The sequence below is a fragment of the Phyllobates terribilis genome, unplaced genomic scaffold, assembly GCF_046119375.1.
Source record: "Phyllobates terribilis strain yellow unplaced genomic scaffold, ASM4611937v1 Scaffold_3__8_contigs__length_932513732, whole genome shotgun sequence".
NCBI classification, from domain to species: domain Eukaryota; kingdom Metazoa; phylum Chordata; class Amphibia; order Anura; family Dendrobatidae; genus Phyllobates; species Phyllobates terribilis.
Window position 1 is genome coordinate 510,620,150 of NW_027362763.1, and position 26,967 is coordinate 510,647,116.

General features: G+C 42.8%; 1 protein-coding gene across 2 annotated transcripts in view; it reads left to right on the forward strand.

Annotated features, from left to right (window-relative positions):
- The window catches only part of RSPO3 (R-spondin 3), a 138,539-nt gene that overhangs the window by 66,028 nt on the left and 45,544 nt on the right, over nucleotides 1-26,967 (forward strand). For both annotated transcript variants that reach the window (XM_073676031.1, XM_073676030.1), the window contains exons 2-4: nucleotides 748-939; nucleotides 7,742-7,888; nucleotides 14,690-14,879. In XM_073676031.1, the coding sequence (XP_073532132.1) occupies nucleotides 748-939; nucleotides 7,742-7,888; nucleotides 14,690-14,879 (529 nt within the window). The remainder of the gene's footprint in view (nucleotides 1-747; nucleotides 940-7,741; nucleotides 7,889-14,689; nucleotides 14,880-26,967) is intronic.

Consider the following 26,967-nt stretch of genomic DNA (forward strand, 5'->3'; position numbering starts at 1 on the left):
ATGGTTACCAGCCTGATCGCTGGTCCTGCTGGTCACACACAGCGATGTGTGCTGACCAGTGGGAGGGCAAAGACCAAAAAATGGTCCAGGACACTTTGCAGCAATCAGCGACCTCACAGCAGGGGCCTGATCGCTGCAAAGTGTCACACATAGTGACATCGCTGGTGAGGTCGCTGTTGCGTCACCAAAACAGTGACACAGCAGCGATCTCGCTAGCGATCTCGCTATGCGAGACGGGGGCTTTAGATTTCTGTCATCTCTTATCTCTGATGTATTGTTAATACATTGTCGTCTGGCCCTAGATTGATGTATGTATTGTTAATACATTGTCGCCTGGCACTTATTGTATGGTTACCCCCAGGATGGGTTGTAGAACATCATGTTGGCCTTTTTCTCTGTATGACCTGGCCTGTATTATGCTACACTGAGTGTCTATGTAGTGCCTTAGGCACTTAATGTGGCATCATACAGGTGATTTGGAACCCAGGGTACGGCAAACAATAGAACGCCTACTATATGAATAATTGAGATTAATCTATCTACTAGATGGAACGCACAAGAGGCCCACATATTGCTATGGGTGACTTACTTCAGATCTTTACAATGCAGATCCATAAAAATAAGGTTATAATGGACAAATATTTTTTTTAGAATTACATTTTTCTTTTGAATTGTGCACAATTCTATATTTTTTTTAAAGTAAAAGGATACTGAAAGGATTTTTCTCATATCTTCTATTTCTTTCAGTGCATCCTAATATCAGCCAGAATTGCCAGGGTGGATGTGCCACATGCTCGGATTACAATGGCTGCATGACATGTAAACCAAGACTGTTTTTTGCTCTTGTAAGAAATGGTATGAAGCAAGTTGGTGTTTGTCTTTCCTCATGTCCAACTGGTTACTATGGGATACGTTCTCCAGGAATTAGTGAGTGTAAAAGTAAGTAATATGCTAATAATTAAATTTTTTACACATATAATATGTATTAGAACTTTACACCTTAACCTGCTAATAGCTACTTTATGAGCAGAACCAAATAAACCAACTGCAAAAGCAGCAGTGTGGAGCTAACAATTTCCCATTCTATTTCATTAACAGGGTCAGCAACAGCGTATGGTGACAAATGGTTTTAAAAAAAAAATACCGTACAGACCAAAAGTTTGGACACACCTCATTTAAAGATTTTTCTGTATTTTCATGACTATGAAAATTGTACATTCACACTAAAGGCATCAAAACTATGAATTAACACATGTGGAATTATATACTTGACAAAAAAGTGTGAAACAACTGAAAATATGTCTTATATTCTAGGTTCTTCAAAGTAGCCACCTTTTGCTTTGATGACTGCTTTGCACACTCTTGGCATTCTCTTGATGAGTTTCAAGAGGTAGTCACCGGAAATGGTCTTCCAACAATCTTGAAGGAGTTCCCAGAGATTCTTAGCACTTGTTGGCCCTTTTGCCTTCACTCTGCGGTCCAGCTCACCCCAAACCATCTCGATTGGGTTCAGGTCTGGTGACTGTGGAGGCCAGGTCATCTGGCGTAGCACCCCATCACTCTCCTTCTTGGTCAAATAGCCCTTACACAGCCTGGAGGTGTGTTTGGGGTCATTGTCCTGTTGAAAAATAAATGATGGTCCAACTAAACGCAAACCGGATGGAAGAGCATGCCGCTGCAAGATGCTGTGGTAGCCATGCTGGTTCAGTATGCCTTCAATTTTGAATAAATCCCCAACAGTGTCACCAGCAAAGCACCCCCACACCATCACACCTCCTCCTCCATGCTTCACGGTGGGAACCAGGCATGTAGAGTCCATCCGTTCACCTTTTCTGCGTCACACAGACACGGTGGTTGGAACCAAAGATCTCAAATTTGGACTCATCAGACCAAAGCACAGATTTCCACTGGTCTAATGCCCATTCCTTGTGTTCTTTAGCCCAAACAAGTCTTTTCTGCTTGTTGCCTGTCCTTAGCAGTAGTTTCCTAGCAGCTATTTTACCATGAAGGCCTGCTGCACAAAGTCTCCTCTTAACAGTTGTTGAAGAGATGTGTCTGCTGCTAGAACTGTGTGTGGCATTGACCTGGTCTCTATTCTGAGCTGCTGTTAACCTGTGATTTCTGAGGCTGGTGACTCAGATATACTTATCCTCAGAAGCAGAGGTGACTCTTGGTCTTCCTTTCCTGGGGCGGTCCTCATGTGAGCCAGTTTCTTTGTAGCGCTTGATGGTTTTTGCAACTGCACTTGGGGACACTTTTAACGTTTTCCCAATTTTTCGCACTGACTGACCTTCATTTCTTAAAGTAATGATGGCCGCTCGTTGTTCTTTACTTAGCTGCTTTTTTCTTGCCATAATACAAATTCTAACAGTCTATTCAATAGGACTATCAGCTGTGTATCCACCTGACTTCTGCACAACACAACTGATGATCCCAACCCCATTTATAAGGCAAGAAATTCCACTTATTAAACCTGACAGGGCACACCTGTGAACTGAAAACCATTTCCGGTGACTACCTCTTGAAGCTCATCAAGAGAATGCCAACAGTGTGCAAAGCAGTCATCAAAGCAAAAGGTGGCTACTTTGAAGAACCTAGAATATAAGACATATTTTCAGTTGTTTCACACTTTTTTAAGTATATAATTCCACATGTGTTAATTCATAGTTTTGATGCCTTCAGTGTGAATATACAATTTTCATAGTCATGAAAATACAGAAAAATCTTTAAATGAGAAGGTGTGTCCAAACTTTTGGTATGTACTGTACATATTTGCAAAAATGAATATATTACTGTGAAGAACTTCCACTTCACTTAGCCAGCCTTCAACCCCATTACGACGGGACTACCATACGTTAGATGGAGGTGTATATGACCTTCCACATCATTCAACCTTCCTTAGGCCACGTTCACACGTTCAGTATTTGGTCAGTATTTTTCATCAGTATTTGTAAGCCAAAACCAGGAATGGAACAGTCAAAGGAAGAGTATAATAGAAACATGTGCACCACTTCTACATTTTTCACCCACTCCTGGAGAGGGCTTACGAATACTGATGTAAAATACTAACCAAATACTGAATGTGTGAACGTGGCCTTACAGAAATACACTGAGCACAAAAAACTAGCGCAGGCACCATGGAGGAGGTTGATTGACAAGTCAAGTTACATGCGTCTTCGTAATAATGGGAATCCCGTCTTGGCAGGACAGAAAGCAACCCTGATGAACAGGTGTGCTTTACGAATAACAAAAAACACAACCACAAAAACAACCTATGCATTAATAGCGATTAAAAAAAATAGCAAACCCCTTTAAAGCTGATAACTGAGTTTCACTACACAAAACTACATACAGTATATGTGTAATTTCCTCTTTTGTGACATTTCTTTTTCCACAGAAAAAGAAAAGAATAGACATTGGAGCATGAAAAAGGAAAAGTCATTATAAATAAGTTTTACCTAGCATATCACAATGGTTTTTCCTAGGGAGCTAATCACTAAAAAATTAAAATGTCTGCTGTCTTCTTAACAGGACAGACATGTCTTAGAATGTTATTAGGGCAGGTGACTAAGCATGTGCAGTAGAAGCTCATCCTTAGTCCCTTTTATGTGTAGAAACATGTGTTTCTATTGGATATTCTGTTGTAGCACTGAAGATACCAGTGGTGCTGCGGTAGAAGGAGGAAGCTCAAATTTTTACCTGAGCACCCTTATCTTTCCAGTATTCATTGAGGACAGCAGAGGCTGCTCACACTGCTGTTCATCCTGTACTTCTGATCTAATACTGAAGATGCCAGAGGTGCTGAGGTAAAATGAGGAAGCTTCCACTGTCCTCATCGAATACTGGAGATACCAGTGGTGCTTGGGTAAAAAGAGGAAGCTTCCACTGTCCTCATCGAAAACTGGAGATACCAGAGGTGCTGAGGTTAAAGGAGGAAGCTTCCAGTGTCCTCATCGAATACTGGAGATATCAGGGGTGTTGAGGTAAAAAGAGGAAGCTTCCACTGTTCTCATCTAATACTGGAGATACCAAGGATGCTGAGGTAAAAGGAGGAAGCTTCCACTGTTCTCATTGAATACTAGAGATAACAGAGGTGCTGAGGTAAAAAGAGGAAGCTTTCACTGTCCTCACCGAATACTGGAGATACCAGGGGTGCTGAGGTAAAAAGAGGAAGCTTCCATTGTTCTCATCTAATATTGGAGATACCAGAGGTGCTGAGGTAAAAGGAGGAAGATTCCACTGTCCTCATTGAATACTGGAGATACCAGGGGTGCTGAGGTAAAAGGAGAAAGCTTCCACTGTCTTCATTGAATACTGGAGATACCAGGGATGCTGAGGTAAAAAGAGGAAGCTTCCACTGTTCTCATCGAATACTGGAGATACCAGGGATGCTGAGGTAAAAAGAGGAAGCTTCAACTGTTCTCATTGAATACTAGAGATACCAGAGGTGCTTAGGTAAAAGGAGGAAGCTTCTACTGTCCTCATCGAATACTAGAGATACCAGAGGTGCTGAGGTAAAAGGAGGAAGCTTCCACTGTCCTCATCGAATACTGGAGATACCAGTGGTGTTGAGGTAAAAATAGGAAGCGTCCACTGTTATCATCGAATACTGGAGATACCAGGGATGCTGAGGTAAAAAGAGGAAGCTTCTGTGACGCCCTGCTGTGCATGGAGTCACAGACCAAAAGGGGGGTGCATGTCAGGTTTTCTCCACAAGAGGCCCTCAGAGCATTCACACACCTCCACCCTACCTCAGAACCACCAGAGGGAGCCATTTAGTGAATATATAAAGGAGGGTGGAGGCAGGAAGAGGGGGAGTTCAGTCAGTTGTCTAAGGAGTGAGTCCAGTCAGGAGTCTCTGCTGAGACACAGAAGGTTAGTGACTCAGCAGGTTTCTGCTGAGAGGAGTTGTTTGGAGTCTGCTGCAAGCAGCTCAGAGAGAGACAGCTAGGAGCGTTGCCGATGCTCTAAAGAGCGGCAGAAGAGGCAGCCAGCTTACTGCCAGTGTGTATAGCCTAGTGAGGGCCCAGAGTAGGCCGAAGGCTAGTGGAACAGTAGCATCGGGGACCGAGGAGCTTCATAAGCTCACCCCAGAAATATACCGGACACCGGCTCCGAGTCTGCAGAGCAGTATATCCTCTGTGGAAAACAACCGGATCTTTCCTGGAAGACTTCAGGTCTCAGGATAGCCCAGGAGCTGACACGTAACTGGACCAGGAGACACGGAGGCTCCGCCATACCAGGAGCGTGCTCTTCAGCAAAAGGCCCTAACACTAGGTCAGCCGGCGCAACACAAGGACTAAGTTAGGCCTAGTTTCAGACAGGCCATAAACTACACAAGCGGCAAGGATACAGGAGGCCCTATACCTGCTCACTGGGGGGAGACCTGCAGTGCACCCCTCACCCTACAGTGCTCCGGGCGGTACCGCAACTCCACCAGTAAAAAGGTACTGAAGCCAAACGTGAGTGTGTCTCCCATTTTTCCTTGGACCCGGCTGGGTCACCGCCATATAGTGCACCTTACCGAACACCGCTGCCCTGAGGCCTAGCTCCACCTGTGGGGAGCTACCCCATCATAGCTGCCGTAACACCGGCCTCAGTGGACTGCTGCAGCGCTGGTGGTCCTCACCAGACACCACAGGTGGCGTCACGAACTTTCATTTTCCATTTAACCCCTTTTTTTTTAAGAGAGACCCCAGGGTACAGGCCCGGGAGCCGACCACCGCGACATCCCCCAAGGCCAGGCATTAAGGCCCGGGCGCCGAGTAGTCCCCATCCCCTGGGTGTCACACTTCCACTGTTCTCATTGAATACTAGAGATACCAGAGGTGCTTAGGTAAAAGGAGGAAGCTTCTACTGTCCTCATCGAATACTGGAGATACCAGAGGTGCTGAGGTAAATGGAGGAAGCTTCCACTGTCCTCATCGAATACTGGAGATACCAGTGGTGCTGAGGTAAAAAGAGGAAGCGTTCACTGTTCTCATCGACTACTGGAGATGCCAGAGGTGCTTAGGTAAAAGGAGGAAGCTTCCACTGTCCTCATCGAATACTGGAGATACCAGAGGTGCTGAGGTAAATGGAGGAAGCTTCCACTGTCCTCATCGAATACTGGAGATACCAGTGGTGCTGAGGTAAAAAGAGGAAGCGTCCACTGTTCTCATCGAATACTGGAGATACCAGGGATGCTGAGGTAAAAAGAGGAAACTTCCACTGTCCTCACCGAATACTGGAGATACCAGTGGTGCTGAGGTAAAAGGAGGAAGCGTCTACTGTCCTCATCGAATACTGGAGATACCAAGGGTGCTGAGGTGCGAGGAGGCCACTCACACTGTTGTCCACCATCTTTCTGAATGTTAGTTCATGATAATTATCTCCCGGTCACAGCAGTAGAGCTTCCTACTGCGAATACTAATGGGCAACGGTCTTAACATTTTAGGATAGGTTTCGGTCAGTGTAACATGGTTATTTTATTTCTCTAGTGATTACCTTCATAGATAGAATTATGATTTGCTAATTAAAAGTTTGTCTTTTTTTAATTACATTTGTTTTATTTTCTGTCCTATTCCAAGACAACTCATTTAAAATGAACCTGACAGGTAATGCATGCTGCCCAAACCCTGGGCAGCATGTATCATCCACTGGCTGTATGATCGCAGCTAGGTATGTTTGTCTCTGAACGCAGTCGGAGACATGTCAGTCACTATTAGGCTATGCTCATGTTGTGTTTTTTTTTACGTCGCAAATCTGAAGCAAAGCTGATCTCTGGCAGTAAATCAGCTGCGTCAAAAATGCAGGTTTTGGTGCGTTGTTGGTGCGTTTTTCAGGGGGTTTTTTTTACTGTCCTTCTGTCTCTACTTATGTATGTACATAAAGTTCTGTAAAAAAAAAAAAAAAAGAACCCCATTCTATTTTGCCATCAAAAACGCTGATGCAAATTTAGGTGCGTTTTTTCAGCGTTTTTTTTCATCACCCATTACTTCCCATGGGTGAAAAAATGCTGAAAGAAGTGACATGCTCTATTTTCCAAAAACCCAACCGAAGCACAAAATACGCAAGAACAAATAAAACAAGATGTACGAACAGAGAATTCTGGTTTCTCATAGACTTTGTTTGTACTGCAAAACACCGCTAGAAATTTGCATAACAGCTGCCAGAAAAAAAGCTGAAAAACACAACATGTGTGAACATAGCCTTAGTGCGCAGGAAGAAACAGCCAGAGACCTGACTGCTCCGCCGGTAGCTATTAAAAGTATGTCTTTCTCTGAAATGCCATAGCGTTTCAGAGTCAAAAATAAATGGCTGTGAATGTACAGCCAGTAGCTGATACATGCAGCCCTGGGTTTGGGCAGCATGCCTCACCTGTTGGGTTCCCTTTAACCTCCTCATATGTATCGGTGTTTTATTTTGAAAAACCCAAATGGCAGCTCTTAGGCACCAGCAGATAACTGTAATACTAAAAAGATTAAATAATGTGCTCTCTATGGGAATAAAGGTGTAAACCGCTGTCAGACTCATCTGACAGCAGCTTATTTGCCTGTAGAACAAAAAGGATCTTTATTGGGAGGCCCAGTACACAATACCTGGTTAGCTACTCTCACTGAAAGCAGAGAGTTTGGATGACTTACAAGTATCTAATGCATATTGGAGTCTTAATGGTCTAATTGTTCTAAGAGTATTAATGACTTGTTTCTTAGCTTAAGGTTCTCCAGAATGACTGACCAGGTCTTTTCTGTGCTTTCAGGATGTAAATCTGATTGTGAAACATGCTTCCACAAAAGTTTCTGCACAAAATGTAAAGGTGGATTTTACTTGCACAGTGGGAAATGTCTTGACACATGTCCAGATGGGTTTGAGAACAATAACCACAGCATGGAATGCAGTACTATTGGTAGGTAGTATCTACTATTTGATTTACATATCTGTGCCTTTAATAAAGTAGAGTCAGCATTTCTGGTTTACCACACATTTTGGGTTTTCAAGCTGGAAAAAAAGGGGAGGGAGTTTACAAATCACTGAGACCATGAAGGAAAGGTTGGAAATATGAATCTTCAGACTGAGACTGACTGTGCCGTGATTAAGATGGTAGAGATGCCGAGATAGAAGCTACAGAGTAAATGGAAGTTATCTTTTTGTAAAGATATATAAACTTGTCAGTTTGCTATAGAACTTACACCACTTGAACCATTCAGATTTTGTTATCAGAAAACTATTTTCTATAAATGATTTTTCTGCTCCTGTAACAATAAATTTAAAAGGACGTTATGTCTCATTTACATGGCTGACCCCTTTGCAGCTCCTTAGCATGAGGTGTCCCATATATATTAGAAGGAAGAACACCTTCAGATATGTGGCATCTTGTTGAGCATGCCAGAATCATCCATACAAAAATGGAAGTCATACGGAGGTTAAGTAGTGACTTGATGCACCTTGAGAGCAGCTTTATTATGGTTCTGTACATGTAGACATACCGTATATTCCGGCGTATAAGACGACCTGGTGTATAAGACGACCCCCCTACTTTCCTGTTAAAATATAGAGTTTAGGATATATTCACCGTATAAGACTACCCCTTTTCCAACGCATACCAAACACCGGTAAAAATTTAAAAAAAACAGATTTGAATTTAACATGGTCCTTTTTTAATTTAAATTCTTATGACATGCAGGTATATAGCAGGAAAACTGTCACTCATAAACATATTAAAATAGGGGGGACCCCACGTCATTTTTTGGGGGGGTCCCCCATTCTAATAGCTAGTAAAGGCTAGGTATTCAGCTGGGGGCTGATATTAGTAGCCTGGGAAGCTCCGTGGGTATTACCCCCTTCCCAGACTTCAAACATCTGCCCCAGCCGTCTGCTTAACCTCCGCTAGAGACTATAATGATGGTGGATCCCACGCCAATTTTCTTTTTAAAAAATCCTTTATTTTAACACTAAATGACAATTGAGGGGTTAATAAAGATGCAGTCCCTAAATTATTAATTTTGTAATTAATTTTTCCCAAAAATGTTGACGTGGGGCTTCGCCATATTTTTGTGTCCAGCCAGGTACAGCAGGCAGGAACGGGCTGCCCCCAACCACCAGCTGCCTATTTGTACCTGGCCGGACACAACAATATAGGGAAGCCCTTTTTTTTTTAATTATTTCATGAAATAATTAAAAAAAAAAGTACGTGGGGCTTCGCCCTATTTTTGTGTCCAGCCAGGTACAACTAGGCAGCTGGGGGCTGGAATCTGCAGCGCAGGGAGGCCCAAGCTTTCTGGGCCCCCCCTGCTGCAAATTGCAGTCCGCAGCCACCCCGGAAAATGGCGCGTTCATAGAAGCGCCATCTTCTGGCGCTGTACCCAACTCATCCAGGGCCCTGGTGCGGTGGCTCACTGGGTAATAAAGGGGTTAGGGCCAGCTTGGCATTATCAGCTGGCCCTAAGCCCGAAATTCATGGGGTCACGCCAATATTAGACATGACCGCCATGAATTTCTAGTAAAGTAATTAAAAAAAACACAACACCCAGAATAAAGTCCTTTAATTGAAATAAAGACACAATTTTTTAATGTTCTAAATTAAACCATACTTACCATCACGCCCATTCCAGCTGAAGCCAACGATCTCCTGCAATAAAAGTAAAATAATAAAGCAACCTCATCCTTACCTCTCCATGGTTCCCAGGACCGGTCCAGCTCTGCTACATTCACATGACAGGCTGGACCGCAGCAGAACGCTGCCGTTCAGCTTGCCATGCGGCAGACACTGAGAAGCGCAGGCATGCTTGTGCTCCTCAGTGTCTGACTGTGACGGCATCCAGATGAGCCGAGATCATGTCCAATGAACTCGGCTCACCTCATGCACGTCACTGACAGCGTGGGAAAATTCTCCTGCTCCCCGCATGCGCAGTAGAAGTTTCCCACGCTGTCAGTGACGGACGTCCAGGAGGTGAGCTGAGTTCATTGTCGGCTCATCTGGATGCCGTCACAGCGAGACACTGAGGAGCGCAAGCATGCCTGCGCTTCTCAGTGTCTGCGGGATGACAGGCTGGATGGCAGCGTTCTGCTGCGGTCCAGCCTGTCATCTCGATGTAGCAGAGCTGAAGCTGTCCTGGGAACCATGGAGAGGTAAGGATGAGGTTGGTTTATTATTTTACTTTTATTGCAGGAGATCGTTGGCTTCAGCTGGAATGGGCGTGATGGTAAGTATGGTTTAATTTAGAACAATAAAGAATTGTGTCTTTATTTCAATTAAAGGACTTTATTCTGGGTGTTTGTGTTTTTTTTAACTTTGACTATGGGGTTAGTAATGGGGGTGTCTTATAGACGCCTCTCCATTACTAACCTGGGCTTGATGTCAGCTGGCATTATAAGCTGACATCAACCCCAGCCCTATTACCCCCTGCCACCGCACCAGGGCAGCGTGGAAGAGCGAGGCTAAGTGCCAGAATTGGCGCATCCTATGGATGCGCCATTTCTGGGGCGGCTGACGGCTGGTGTTTCTAGCCTGGGAGGGGGCCAATATTCATGGCTCCCTTCCTGGGCTATTAATATCAGCCCCCAGCTGTCTGCCTAGCCTTTGCTAGCTATTAAATTAGGGGGGACCCCACGTCATTTTTTTGGGGGGGTTCCCCATTTTAATAGCTAGTAAAGACTAGGTATTCAGCTGGGGGCTGATATTAGTAGCCTGGGAAGCTCCGTGGGTATTACCCCCTTCCCAGGCTTCAAACATCTGCCCCAGCTGTCTGCTTAACCTCCGCTAGAGCCTAAAATTAAGGGGAACCCCACGCCAATTTTTTTAATAATAAATCCTTTATTTTAATACTAAATGACAAGTACAGTAACCAACACTATCACTGTACTTCATATATATGTGACTGACACGTTTCTATCTATCTAATCTATGTGTGAAGCTCTATTCTGTCTGTTATAAATTGTCGGGTACAGATGCTGAATTGCCGGCCGGCTTTTTTAAAGAGACAGTGCATGAAAACACTATTATTTGTTTTAATAAATCCTTTACACTAAATGACAAGTACAGTAAGCAACACTGTCACTGTACTTCATATATATGTGACTGACATGTTTCTATCTATCTAATCTATGTGTGAAGCTCTATTCTTTCTATTCTAAATTGTCGGGTGCCGGCTTATGCCGCTGCTGAATTGCCGGCTTTTCATATATTGTCACAGAAGCGATGCGAACTTCCCAGCTCCGGACACAGCGCAGCGCTTCTGTGACAAGTGAAAGCTGTCGGCACAGAAGCCCTGCGCTGTGTCCGGAGCTGGGAATACGCAGCGATGTGTCAGTTTCAGCACAGAAGCGCTGACTGTCTGGACGTACCGCCGCGGTATTTTAACTCCCTCCACCTTATATTAACTCCCACATGGCAGGGATACGGCCATGGCAGCTTATTAACACCCCCAGAGTATCCCCGCATGTCAATTTCTGAAAGTTCAAAAGCATTACCGGCGTATAAGACGACCCCAGACTACACAGAAGATTTTTCAGTCTTCAAAAGTCGTCTTATACGCCGGAATATACGGTACATACATGTATATATCTCTCTATCTGTATATCTATATCTCTATAGCTCTGAGTGTATGAGCCCAAAGATCAATGTAATCATGGCTGAACATGGAGAATTATTTTCTGCTGCAGGTTTTTACTTTCTCTTGGCGATGAGGTGCGCTATTGTTGCTGGTTACGATAATGACAGTAAATATCTCACGTGCACTTGATTCTGTCTGAAGCAGGAAAGCATTGATTTGCAGGTAGCACTTGCGATCTGTGCTGAATCATTTGATTTGATGAATGTATGCATACTCTGCTCGAACATAGGTCACTGCACGTTCCTTTGACTCGGCACACATGTAAAGTAAATTAGTCATGTAATCCAGGGTTTGAAATGTTTCTATGCCTAAGCTTATTTTCTTTGGCTGTTTTGGCTCATTTTCAGTAGAACTTCATGACTGGTTCAGTTATGCAGCATATTCTCCCTCTAACAACATAGCCTCTGTTCATAATTTGATTGCATTGTCTGTTATGATCTATTGCTTGAACCACATTCTGCGCCCTTATGAGTGCCCCTGCTTTGGAGGAATTATACAAAATATCTCATGTATTTTCAAGGGCGGACATATCGCCAGTGCAACTGATGCAGCTGCACCATGGCCCGGAGGTGGAGGGGGGCCCACCGCCACCAGCGACTACTTCAGTTGAATGTGTGTCCGAGGACACATATTCAGCTGAAATGTATTGCGGCACAGGGAGCTCATCGACTCCCTGCGCTGCAATACACGCCACCACATAATCAAAGGCCAACAGCAGACGTTGGCGTGCCGGTAACTGGGGGCGCATGACACCACTGTCATGTGCCCCCAGTCACAGGCACGTCAACATCAGCTGCCGGCCTCTGATTGGTGCTGCCGAAGTTAGCTGCCGGCTCCCGCGCTGGCTGTAGAAGAGAACCCCGCACGCGTGGGAGCGTGGGGAAAGGTGCGCAGTATCAATTGTTTTTAATGTATTACAAAACAGTGTACATTATAGCAGGATGTGGGACATATATACCAGGATGGGGCACATTATACTAGGATGAGGGACATATATATATGAGGATGGGGCACATTATACCAGGATGGAGCACATTATACCAGGATTAGGGACATATATACGAGGATGGGGCACATATATACCTGCATGGGGGACATATATACGAGGATGGGGGACATATACAGTATACCTGTATGGGGGACATATATATGAGGATGGGGCACATATATACGATGATGGGGCACATTATACCAGGACGGGGCACATGTATACCAGGATGGGGCACATTATACCTGGAAGAGGACCACGATGGGGCACATTATCCCAGGAAGGGGCCCAGGATAGGTCACACTATATCAAGAAGAGGACCAGGATAAGGGACATTATCCAAGGAAGAGGACTAGGTTGGGGGATATTATACCAAGATAGAGGCCAGGTTGGGAGACATTATCACAGGAAGGAGCCCAGTATGGGGGACATTATTACTGGAAGGGCATCTCTTATTAGGTATCATTCTCTTCAGTTACATCTGGGACGGTCCCTTATTATGCAGCATCCTCTGTTCTTATGTATAGTGCTGTCCCATTATTACATAGTATCATGTATTGTTATATGTAGCACCGTCCCTTACATAGCGTATTCTCATTATTTTTGTTATTCACAACACCCTCTCTTTATTGCATAGAGTCCTCTCTTGTTAGATATAAAATAAAATGACTGCTGATGGGCAGCATCTGACCAGTCTATCAGCCTCCTCCATCAGAAAAGAAGCTTTCCCATGCTCCATCACCAGTCATTTCAGTTTATATCTAACAAGAGAGGACGGTATGTAATAAAGAACAGGGCTATCTATCAGACACCCCCATCCCATTACTATCCCAGTAAGAAAAAAGAAAAAACACAAAAATACTTTATTTAAATAAACACTTCCCGACACGATCCCTCATTCACCATTTTATTAAAGAATAGTTCCCACAGAGGTATGCCATAGCCCACCAAATCTGACTTAGTCCAGAGCGCAGAGAGACAAGGAATGTCTGAAGAGCAGTGACGTTACTGATGTCACTAGTTTTCAGAGGCGCTGGGACACGCCTCCCTCTGAACAGTGGTGATGTCAGTAACGTCACTGCTCTTCTGAAGTTCCTGGTCACTCTGCACTCTGTTCTGGACTACGTCGAATTTGGTGGACTATGGAGGACCTGCGTGGGAACTTTTTTTTTAATAAAGTAGTGAACAAGGGATAGTGTTGGAGAATGTTTATTTAAATAAAGAATTTTTGTGTGTGTGTTTTACTTTTTTCTTACTGGGCTAGTAATGAGGGTGTTTGATAGACACCTCTCCATTACTAACCCCAGGGCTTAATGTCAGCTGTGTTTTAGGACAATGCACAGATGACATCAACACCAAGTCCTATTACCTCTATTGCCACCGCACCAGGGCATCGGGGAGAGCCAAGGCGGAACGCCAGAATTGGCGCATCTAATGTGGTGCACCACTTCTGGGGCAGATGAGGGCTGGTATTATTAGGCTGGGAAGGACCCAATAACCATGGACCTTCCCTGCTGGGTAATATCAGTTCTCAGCACAATTGATGAACAAATTTCTGCATCCAAATACTCAACGTGTGCACATTCCCTTAAGGTCCTGTAATAATGTCCTTAGGCTTTGTTCACGTCTGCAGAATGGTTTCAGTTTATAACCAATTCCACATTGCTGTGCTGAATTCAACATGTAATGCACTGGTGTGGACCTCACTGAATTTTTATGGCGTCTGGCTGGTGATATTGTAGTTTCCAGTGTTTTGAAGGGAAGAACAGCACTGCCATTATGCCAAAAAAAGTCAAAATTTGTAGCTCTAAAACAGACTCCAACACAGATATTAACAGTTTCAATTTAGAAGGTTTCTTTTAGTAAAATAATCACAAGTTTAAAATCATACATTGTCCTCCATGATTACCATTTGTCTAAAATAGATGTTATTAGGTGGTACACATAAAAACATACTAAATAATTCTAAAGATAATCAGTATCTAGACATTTGTCTTGTTTTACTGTACACACTAGGAAAAATAACAATTGTAAAATTTATCTACCACCATCATGTATGTCACTGGTATCATTAGTCTGATATTTGATCCATGTTTTGTTCCTATAGTTCATTGTTCTGTAAGTGAATGGAGTCCGTGGGGCATATGTACAAAGAGGGGAAAGACCTGTGGTTTCAAACGCGGCAATGAAACCAGGACTCGTGAAATACTGCAGCACCCGTCTTCACGTGGTACCCTTTGTCCGCAAACATCAGAGACAAGGAAATGCATAGTGCAGAAAAAGAAATGCTCAGAACGGTAAGATTCTTCAACTTATCAAAATTCCTAAAAGAATTTAAAAAATGCGAAGCTAAAAAGAAAGGTATTCTGGTATTCTATACTATAAAGGTGACCATCACTATCAATGCTACTATACAGATGGTAGACTTGTGTAGAAAGCTGTGGGAGTGTAACACAGTTTAAAGGTGTTGCCTCATGATTAATTTTTAGAAGTACACAGTTGTACTGCCTCCCAACTCCCTGCTTACTGAGGAGAGGAGGATTTTTTATTTTATTTATTTATTTTACTCACTTATATAGCACCATTATTCCACAGCGCTTTACAGACATTATGGGCACTGTCCCCATTGGGACTCACAATCTAAATTCACTATCAGTATGTCTTTGGAATGTGGGAGAAAACCGGAGTACCCAGAGGAAACCCACGCAAACACGGCGAGAACATACAAACTCCTTGCAGATGTTGTCCTTGGTGGGATTTGAAACCAGGACCCCAGCGCTGCAAGGTTGCAGTGCTAACCACTGAGCCACTGTGCTCCTGTGGTTGCGCTGCTGGACCAATTTGTACACTCTACAAATCTGTAAGCAGAGGCAGTTTTGGGTCTTCAGCTGCAAAGGAGCACAAAGGAACTAAACCTGGCTAGTGCTTGTAAGCAATAGACTCTTCACCTAGGACAGTAGTGGGGAACCTCAGGCTCGTGGGCTGTTTATGGCCCGCAATGACTTTTTATCCGGCCCCTGGGCAGATTCCCATTGACCGCAGTACTTGGACAGGCAGCTGTATTTTGACGGCCACTGGGCCATTTATTTCTTCTTGCTCTTTGACCACGTGCATGCTGTGTTCACTACTGAAAGCTGAGGCATATGCAATGAAAGATTACGTCCCGACAACAGTGCCAGTGTCAGAACGTACTTTGGGGCGGAGTTAGTGCGCAATTTGTACGGTCCCTGAAGGACGGTATAAATACCCAAATGGCCCTTAGCAGAAAAAATATTCCCCACCCCTGACCTAGGAGGCAGTTCACTGCTGACTACAGCAGTGGCTGGTAACCTAGGCAACAAGTAGTTGATATTAGAAAGATACTCCATTCTCAAGAACAGAGGGATTTTTAATTAAGTAAATTGCAAAAATTTTACATTTTTTTAAGGACTTAAAGAGGACCTTTCACCAAATTTTTCATGTTGAACTGGATACATTTATCGTAGCCTCTATTCTAGTTGTAGTACAGCGGGGCAACACAGTCAGAATTATTAATGCATTTTAGCAGGGCTATAAGGAATCAAGGTGATCAATATGCCTGAATTAGCAGTGACATGGAAACCCCCATCCCAGACCCAAGTTGTTAATCCCTAATATACTCCCCTGTCAGGGAAACAGATTGTTATATTAGAGCATATGTGTGGCTGGCCTGGGTGGGAGAGCAGCAGTTACATGCAATGTTTGTGAAATTTCTAGGCAGTAGGATTTGATAAGTATGCAGTTGGCTTACACTCGCTGAGTTTTATCATACTTTGATTGGAGTTCAAAAATATGTTGAGGAAAAATTCCCAAAACCATGCATCAAGATTAGAGTAAATGTTACTTTAGCTGGAGATAATGTAACATAATACCAAGAGGCTTAAAATATTAAGTGTTAAATTCCCTTCTCATCCACCCACTCATGCTCATTGCAGACACAATCTGATATAACACAGATAGCTAGCCGGTTGCCTATCAGATTTAATGATGTGCTTGATTATATTGAATGCATTAACTCAATATCTTTCGCCTCAATGCAGACAAGCATCTATTGAAATGGTTCGTTATTCTAAAGGTGTTTAAAAGTGTTTTCCAATTCACTTTTGTAGATTATTTTTTTGGGGGGGGAGAGGGCAGAGTTATTATGCACCTTAAATTAAACAGGAGCCCCGGGCACTAAGTTATGATGCTTGTTCTGTGCTTGCACGCCATAGTTGGTATTGCACAGCTTTGAAATCAATGTGCATTGAAAGTTTTTTGCTTCTATTACACCATACATAGGAATGGAAGCAGTTAGTATGTTTTCAGCCCTCATAACAAGGGTACAGCCACATGAGAGTTTGTAGCCATAGTAAAATAAGAAGAATGATACTAGAGACCCAAACTCTGAGATATTCTCAGACACTAAAGCCTTGGACATACAAACCCACAATAAAAACTCACGTGCTAAAATAAGAAACAGAAGAAGGAGATGGGATAGAGGACTTCAAAGGTAAACATTGAACTCCAGTAACAATTTTTTAGAACCATCATATCCTCCGAGGAACTGCCTAAATCCACCCAGAAACGACACCACTAATAAGAGAAACACAAATCATAAGTCAATCAAGACCTTTGAAGGAAGCAGAAACAGGGATCGGTTTATAGTTTAGCCCAGCTCAGACTTTAATCATTTTGAGTGCGTCATGGATTTGCACCTTTTTGCACGCAAACTTAAATGGCACAAATATTTTGTAAGACAGGACGAAAAACTCCGCAGTGAATTAGCTATTCCAGAAGAGTTGCTAGAAGATGTGAGACTTAATCAGCCTAACACAGTAATGAGCACGCAAAAGGGAAAGGAACTTTTACAGCTCTGAAAAATAACAGCACCAAGATGCCCCCCCACCCTGTACAATTGATGTCTTTACAAATATGGGTCTCAAGAATTGAAGTGTTTGGTGGATAAAGGTGGAAGAAAATATATAACTGTACTAAGGGGCAAGCGTATGGACTTTGAGACCTGGAAAGGGACACAGACATCACCAAAATACCCTCAGATAAAGGGGCTAATGTGGTGATGCTAGACACCATGAAGTGTAAATAACTTTGTGAATAACTCCTAAGAGATTACGATGGGTATGAGGTTCTCTCATCCAATTCTACGTTGAAGTAGAAGGAATGATTACAAAACAATCTGATAAGTAAAACTGAGTTTGATTTCTTACTACCCAAATACCCTGTGACAGCCACCATCTACTGTTTGTCCATGGTACACAAGGGTTTGGACCCCCTCAGATCGTGTTGGGTTTGGGCATCTTTGCCCAGAACCCTGGAATCTATGTAGATGGAATACTTTGTATCTACAGTCCAGTCCTACACGTGTGACATGACTGATATTTTCCTAAAATTAGAGGGGTTAACTTTCGATTCTGCTGTTCTATTGGCAAGCATTGATGTCAAGGCTCTCTATTCCACATGAAAAAGGGATGGAGGCACTTAAATACTTTCTGAACACAAAAGGATGTCAATAGAATGCTCATAATGAAGCTCCGGGGCACGGCTATAGAGAACCCATGTGCCCCTCGTATGCCAATCTGCTCCTGGACTGGCGTGAGGAGAACATGATTTTTGCTACAGAAAACAATGAGGAAACAGATAAAATTGAACTTTGGACCTGTAATGTAGACAATATTTTTGTGATTTGGAGGGGAATAGCTTCAAAGTTTTCTTCTTCATTTGTGGAGGGACTCAATTGTAACACATTAGGACTCCACTTTACTTATGAGATGGAGTTCAGCTCCCTACTATTCTTAGATATTTTGATCATGAAAACCAAAGAGTGGGCTGGAGACTAAAATCTTCAGAAAACCCACCGCAACCAATTCAATCTTGAGGTGGGACAGTAACCATCCAACAGTACTAAAAAAAAGACATACCCAAAAGACAATATCTACGAATACGTAGGAGCTGTACAAACATCAGCAAGTTTAAAATACAAGCTAGAGACCTGGAAGAGAGGTTCCTTGATAGAGGATACCCAAAAAGGTTATTAAGGGAAGCATTTAATCAGGCAAGCACCACAAAAAGGAAATAACTGATCCCCAAAGCCAATTAAAGATAAAAATATGAGTTTTTTCATAACCTTTAACAATGAAGCTCAAGAAGGTGGGACCATCTTTGAAAAGTATTGGCTGATACTTGAAATGGACGGGGATATAAGGGAGGTGGTGGGTCACTATTCCCTCTCTTCCCTGAGTGCCACTAAGTTATGATGCCTGTTCTGTACTTACATCCCATTGTTGTTATTGCTCAGCCCTGTAGTTAATGTGCATTGAAAGCTTTTTTGCTTCTATTACACCATTAATGGAAATGGAATGAATGGAAGCAGTTTGTATGTTTTCAGTCCTCATAACAAGTGCATGGACACGTGTGTGTAGCCATACTAGGAAGAAAAATTCCAGAACTCAGTTCAGACTTAGATAAACCTGCAGCTTTATTAATGGAACATGAACATTAAAATCAGGTGTTATGTGTTCTGAAAATTAGTGGTGTGAAAAAGTGTTTACCCCTTCCTGATTTCTTATGTTTGTCACACGCAAATGTTTCAGATCACAAAACAAATTGAAACATTAGACAAAGCTAACACAAGTAAACACAAAATGCAGTTTTTAAATGAAGGTCTTTTTTTATAAAGGTAAGAAGAAATCCAAACCTACAAGGCTCTGTGTGAAAAAGTGATCACCCCACTTAAAACATAAATTAACTGTGGTTTATCACATCTTTGGGAAGCTGAGTTCAATTTCCCTAGCCAAACACAGGCCTGATTACTGCCACACCTGTTCTCAATCAAGAAATTACTTCAATAGGACCTGCCTGACAAAGTGAAGTAGACCAAAAGATCCTCAAAAGCCAGACATCTTGCTGTGATCCAAAGAAATTCAGGAACAAATGAGAAACAAAGTAATTGAGATCTAAAAAGATTATAGAGCCCTTTCTAAAGCTTTGGGACTCCAGCGAACCACAGTGAGAGCCATTATCCACAAATGGTGAACACATGGAACAATGGTGAACTTTCCCAGGAGTGGGAAGACCCCACAGCAACATCCAAACAACTGCAGGCCTCATCTGTCTCAGTTAACTTCAGTGTTCATGACTCCACTATAAGAAAGAGACTGGGTAAAAATAGCCTGCATTTTTTGCGTCATGAGTTCCATGATGAAAACCCGCTACTGATCAAAAAGAACATAAAGGCTCATCTCTGTTTTGCCAGAAAACATCTTGATGATCGCCAGGACTTTTGGGAGAATACTCTGTGGATTGACAAGACGAAAAATGAACTTTTTGGAAGGTGTGTTTCCCATTACATCTGGCGTAGAAGTAACAGTGTGAGGAGCTGGCCTTTTTCTGAAGACTATTGGACCAATGTACATAGAGCGGAGACTGCTGCACTAAGGGATGGAGACTTTTCCAGCATGAAGCAACGGTCACGTCAATTTTATTGTTGTGTTTTATTAGAGACTTGCTTGCTCATCAGTTCAGCCTCCGGAATCAATGTTTCCATTCAGTGACAATAAGCAGAGGAAGACATGCAGGATGGATATTCTGTATACATACAGTGCCTACAAGTAGTATTCAACCCCCTGCAGATTTAGCTGGTTTGATAAGATGCAAATAAGTTAGAGCCTTCAAACTGCAAACGAGAGTAGGTTTTATGAACAGAAGCATAAATCTTACAAACCAAAAAGTTATGTTGCTCAGTTGAATTTTATTAAATTTTAAACATAAAAGTGTGGGTCAATTATTATACAACCCCTATGTTTAATACTTTGTGGAATAAGCCTTGTTTGCAATTACAGCTAATAATCGTCTTTTATAAGACCTGATCAGGCCGGCACAGGTCTGTGGAGTTATCTTGGCCCACTCCTCCATGCAGATCTTCTCCAAGTTATCTAGGTTCTTTTGGTGTCTCATGTGGACTTTATTCTTGAGCTCCTTCCACAAGTTTTCAATTGGGTTAAGGTCAGGAGACTGACTAGGCCACTCCAACACCTTGACTTTTTCCCTCTTGAACCAGGCCTTTGTTTTCTTGGCTGTGTGCTTTGGGTCGTTGTCTTGTTGGAAGATGAAATTACGACCCATCTTAAGATCCTTGATGGAGGAGCGGAGGTTCTTGGCCAAAATCTCCAGGTAGGCCGTGCTATCCATCTTCCCATGGATGCGGACCAGATGGCCAGGCCCCTTGGCTGAGAAACAGCCCCACAGCATGATGCTGCCACCACCATGCTTGACTGTAGGGATGGTATTCTTGGGGTCGTATGCAATGCCATCCAGTCTCCAAACGTCACGTGTGTGGTTGGCACCAAAGATCTCGATCTTGGTCTCATCAGACCATAGAACCTTGAACCAGTCTGTCTCAGAGTCCTCCAAGTGATCATGAGCAAACTGTAGACGAGCCTTGACATGACGCTTTGAAAGTAAAGGTACCTTACGGGCTCGTCTGGAATGGAGACCATTGCGGTGGAGTACGTTACTTATGGTATTGACTGAAACCAATGTCCCCACTGCCATGAGATCTTCCCGGAGCTCCTTCCTTGTTGTCCTTGGGTTAGCCTTGACTCTTCGGACAAGCCTGGCCTCGGCACGGGAGGACACTTTCAAAGGCTGTCCAGGCCGTGGAAGGCTAACAGTAGTTCCATAAGCCTTCCACTTACGGATGATGCTCCGAATAGTGGAGACAGGTAGGCCCAACTCCTTGGAAATGGTTTTGTACCCCTTGCCAGCCTTGTGACCCTCCACGATCTTGTCTCTGATGGCCTTGGAATGCTCCTTTGTCTTTCCCATGTTGACCATGTCTGAGTGCTGTTCACAAGTTTGGGGAGGGTCTTAAATAGTCAGAAAAGGCTGGCAAAAGAGATCTTTAATCCACACATGTGAAGCTCATTATTCTTGGTGCCTGAACTACTTCTTAATACTTTAGGGGGACCAAACAGAATTCTTGTGGTTTGAGGGGTTAAATAATAAATGACACTCTGAATTAACTTTTAACGTTTTAAAAAAAAAAAACAACAAAAAAAAAAAACAATATTTGCTGCAGTGCATTTCCCACTTCCAGGCTGATCTACAGTACAAATGTCACAATGCCAAGTTAATTCCGTATGTGTCAACCAGCTAAATCTGCAGGGGGTTGAATACTACTTGTAGGCACTGTAAGGACAGACATGAGATTGCCAAAGGTAAATGTAAAGCAATCACTCCACCAATCTCGTCAGTGTCTTTGGGGCCTTAAAACATTGTTCTCCCAGCCACTAGTCCCATTGTGTGCATGGGGTTAGTAGTCTCAGGGAAGCCATCATCACAGGGAGTCTCACATGCAGTCCCAGGTGATGTGTTCTGCCTGAGAAAAAATACCTCCACTATTGCACAGTTAGCTTTGGGGGGGGGGGGGGGTGTGAACACTTCTGCCCATTCAGGGGGCTGATCCGAGGGAGGGAGGAATAAGCCACATGTTTAGTTAGAGAGTTAGTGGAGTGACGTTGAGGGATGAAGGTCTATGGCTGAGGTCCTGGGGCCCAAGGATGGATAGCTTATGGAGTTTGGAGATCGGTTCCCAGCTGGCCTGGATGAACATGCTACAGTTGGGGATCTGTCGTCTGGATTTGATGAACTTTCTTAAGGACTGTTGCTGCTGGAAACATGGGCTTCTATCGCGTTATCGGTCACCTGGAGGAGCCTGGACTGTGACTACAGACTATACTGGCGGGAGATATGAAATCTGTGGGCCAACCTAAAGTTGGGAGACAGTGAGTATCACCCGGTACGGGGACAGTGGCACCAACGCAACAACCTTATGCCCAAGGCAAGGTATAGAAAGTGGGGTAGATTCATATACTTCAGATCAAAAAGAACAAAATAACGCCTTAAAAATTTACTTTTATTCAATTATTATTAAAAGTATTTTCTTATTAGTACAAAAAAGAAAAACCCCTCCTTTAAAATTGGTATCCGTGTATTGGGGTGAGGGTAATAAGGCAAGTATAAAGACACAGGAAGACTAGCCATAGGTTTCCCTAGCAATCCTGTGCCCTTATCTAACAGCGGGCGGTTAACACTCTAGCGGTACGTGTTAGTGCCCCAGCTCCACGTCGGCTATCCCTCATTAGCCCTGTATTCCCCTATACACCCATACAAATATATAAAAATCATATATGATGGATATAATATCCAGAGTGTGGTACAGGTTAAACCACGCTAAGTCATTTATAGAAAAAACAGTATGTATACAGTCTCTCATATGAGAAAAAGGAAGTAGTTTGATACAATACAGACTGTTAGAAAAATTATCAGTTAGATGCAATTAAGATTTGTATCTCTCAGCACTCAACACTAGCCTTTAAATGGAATCCCAGAAGGGAATTTAGAGAGCATATGTATAGATATCATACAGTTCAATAATGCATAATAATAAGATGGTTTCCCTTAGATAGCATTTAGAGGGAATCAGTCACTCAATGGAGAATATAGACTGAAAGTAAAATATACAGAAAATGTAATTCCCTCTGTGGTTCTTAAAGACAACTGGTTTCATATAGTCGGCACACAAAGAAAAAGTGCAATAGTGCTACTAATTGTATCAATCACAATAATAATGACCAGGAAGGCCTCAAAAACAAATGGGTTTATGCAGTCAGCACACAGAGAAAAAGTGCAATAATGCTATTGGTTGTATTCATAACAAAGAAATAGGCCAAAAGTTGTATTATTAACAAAGAAATAGATCAAAAGTAAGGATACACCTAACACTCTGTACGCTGAAAGACCTAGAAAATGACTATACCAGCCCTTTTAGGGGTAGACACTGATGAGCACAAACTCAAAGCTGTTATAAATAAACAAAATAGAAAGACTTATCTGTAGCCCATAAACTCAGTGTTAGCCAAGACCAGATAAACTTCAGGTATGGGATAATACAGCATGTCCAGAAGTAAACATCCATGGAAATACAAGTGCCAGCGGTCCCAACGCGTTTCTCATTCTCCTGGTGTAGGGTTCATCAGGGGACCATGTTTAGGAGAAAGCATTAATACGTATAGGGGAAAGAGTCAGACATTAATATGTCTCAAGTACCAGACAGTGTCCATGCCAGTAGCACAACCGCCCCATGGAGGGGATCTTGTGGACTGCGGGCAATGTATTTTGGTCATTTACCTGGAGTTGTTTTAAAACCATTGACTTAAGGAATAAAAAATTGTTGCATCGTTAACCTGCCTAGGTGATTATTACAAACCACCTAAGATCTTCACACACAGCATTTCAGAAAAGGAACATCATACCAACCTTAAAATATGGTGGTGGTAGTGTGATGGTCTGGGGTTGTTTTGTGGCTTTAGGTCCTGGAAAACTAGCTGTGAGAAATGGAACCATGAATTCTGCTGTCTGCCAAAATATCCTGAAGGAGAATGTCCGGCCATCTGTTCATAACCACAAGCTAAAGCGCATTTGGGTTATTCAGCAGGACAATTTTCCAAAACACACCAGCAAGTCCACCTCTGAATGTCTTAAGGAAAACAAAATTAAGACTTTGGAGTGGCCTAGTCAAATTCCTGACCTTAATCCGATTGAGATGCTGAGGCATGATCTTAAAAAGGCAGCTCATCCTCGGAAACACTTCAATGTGGCAGGATAATAATCCCCCAAAAAATAAAAATAAAAATATACTGTACCCATAAATATATATTATTATGAAAAAAAAACAATGAAAGTACACATATTTGGCTTCATCGCGTCCGGAACGACCTGACCTATAAAAATGTTCCACTAGTTAACCCCTTTAGTGAACACGGTAAAAAATAAAAATAAAAAACTAAGCAAAAAACGATGCTCTATCATCATACCGCCAAACAAAAAATAGAATAAAACACGATCAAAAAGATGAATGTAAATAAAAATGGTACAGCTGAAAATGTCATCTTGTCCCGCAAAAAACAAGCCGCCATACAGCTCCATCAGCTGAAAAATAAAAAAGTTATAGCTCTCAGAATAATGTGATACAAAAAAATTATTTTTTCCATAAAAGTTTTTATTGTGTAAAAGCGCCAAAACATAAAAAAAAATATAAATGTGGTACAGCTGTAAACGTACTGACCCAAACAATAAAACTGCCTTATCAATTTTACCACACGCAGAACGGCATAAAAAAAAATAATAAATCCTGAATTGTTGGTTTTTGTTTACTCTGCCTCCAAAAATCTAAATAGACAATGATCAAAAAATGTCACATGCTCAAAAATGGTACTAATAAAAACGTCAACTTGTCCCACAAATAACAAGCCTTCACATGACTCTGTCAGCCGAAATATGGAAAAATTATAGCTCTCAAAATATGGAGATGCAAAAACTAGTCTTTGCAAAATAAGGGTTTTTTAGTGTGTGACAGCTGTCAATCATAAAAAAGCCGATATGAATCTGGTATTGCTGTATTCGCACCGACCCGAAGAATAAAGTCATCTAATTACTTATACCGCATGAGGAAAGGCGTAAAACTCTAGGGTTAGGGTTGTGCTAGAGTTAGGGTTGTGCTAGGGTTAGGGTTGTGCTAGGGTTAGGGTTGTGCTAGGGTTAGGGTTGGACTAGGGTTGTGCTAGGGTTAGGGTTGGGCTAGGGTTAGGGTTGTGTTAGGGTTAGGGTATTGTTAGGGTTGTGATAGGGTTAGGATTGTGCTAGGGTTAGGGTTGGGCTAGGGATTTTTTCAAAAGTAGACGACGATATGGCGACTAGTGTTGAGTGCAAGTGCTCACTACTTTCGTTTGCATCGGGTGCTCGGGTATGCACAGAGTATCACGGGTGCTCGAGTGATATGCTCGAGTCCCCGCCCCATATGTTTTGCAGCTGTTATACAGCCAATAAAACCTTGTGGGTATTGCCTGCCATGTACAAGCGATCCCAGCATGTTTTTTTTGGGTGTCTAATAACCGTGAAACATTCCGGCGGGGACTCGAGCATGTCACTTGAGCACCCGCGATACTTGGTGCATTAGCGAGTATCCAATGCAAACTCAAGTGGCGAGCACTTGCGCTCAAGACTAATGACAACTTATTCAATATGACGACCTAATGTTATCATTTCTAGGTTCAAAATGTTCACTATACTCCTTGATAAAATCCTTGAGGGGTGTAGTTTCCAAAATGGGGTCACTTGTGGGGAGTATTTCCACTGTTCAGGCACATCAGGGGCTCTCAAAATGCGACATGGCGTCCGCTCTCGATTCCAGCCAATTTGGCGTTCAAAAAGTCACACAGTGCTCCTTCCCTTCTGAACCCTACCGAGTGCCCCAACAGTATATTTTCCCCACATATGGGGTATCGGTGTACTCAGGAGAAATTGCACAACAGTTTTTTGGAATCCATTTTCTCCTCTTACCCTTGTGAAAATAAAAAATTTGGGGCTAAAAGATCATTTTTGTGGAAAAAGTTAGATTTTTTTATTTTCACGGCTCTAATTTATAAACTTCTGTGAAGCACCTGGGGGTTCAGGGTACTCACCACACATCTAGATAAGTTCCCTGGTTGTCTAGTTTCCAAAATGGTATAATTTGTAGGGAGTTTCCACTGTTTAGGCACATCAGGGGCTTCCCAAACGCAACATAGAGTCCCCTATTTATTCAACCAAATTTTACATTCAAAAAGTCAAATGGCACTCCTTCCCTTCCGAACCCTGCTGTGCACCCAAACAGTGGTTTTCTCCCACATATGGGGTATCGGCTTACTCAGGAGAAATTGCACAAGTTGCATGGTGCAATTTCTCCTGTTACCATTAGGCTGTGTGCCCACTATGCATTTTTTAAGTAATTCCGCTGCAGAAAAGCTTAAAAAACGCTTGGTAGAAGGTCTGCAATGTTCCCCAATGATAATCCGCATGTGCAGTGCACATGCTGCGGAAATTTCCGCTTTGGATTATCATTGTGGAAAAATCCACAGCACTACCAATTATTTTGCGCAATCACGGCGTTCTCGCCGCCATTGACTTGCATTGAAACGTTTAATATCCTTATGAATACATGTGCACATGCGGATACTAAGCGATTCAATGTGCGGATGGTACCCGGGTCTGTAGAAGAGGAGACTCTCATCCAGACCCGGGTACCATAGTACCTGTAAAAAAAAAAGAATTTAAAATAAAAAAAATACATTATACTCACCTTCTGATGGCCCCCGGTCTCCTTAGTGATGCGTCCTGGCTCACCGGGGGCTCGCGATGGTCTAAAAGGACCTTCCATGACATCATTTAGTCATGTGACGGGTCACGCGACGTCATGGAAGGTCCTTTTACACCACCGCGAGACACCAGGGAGATCAGACGCATCGGATAAGGAGATCGGGAGCCATCGGA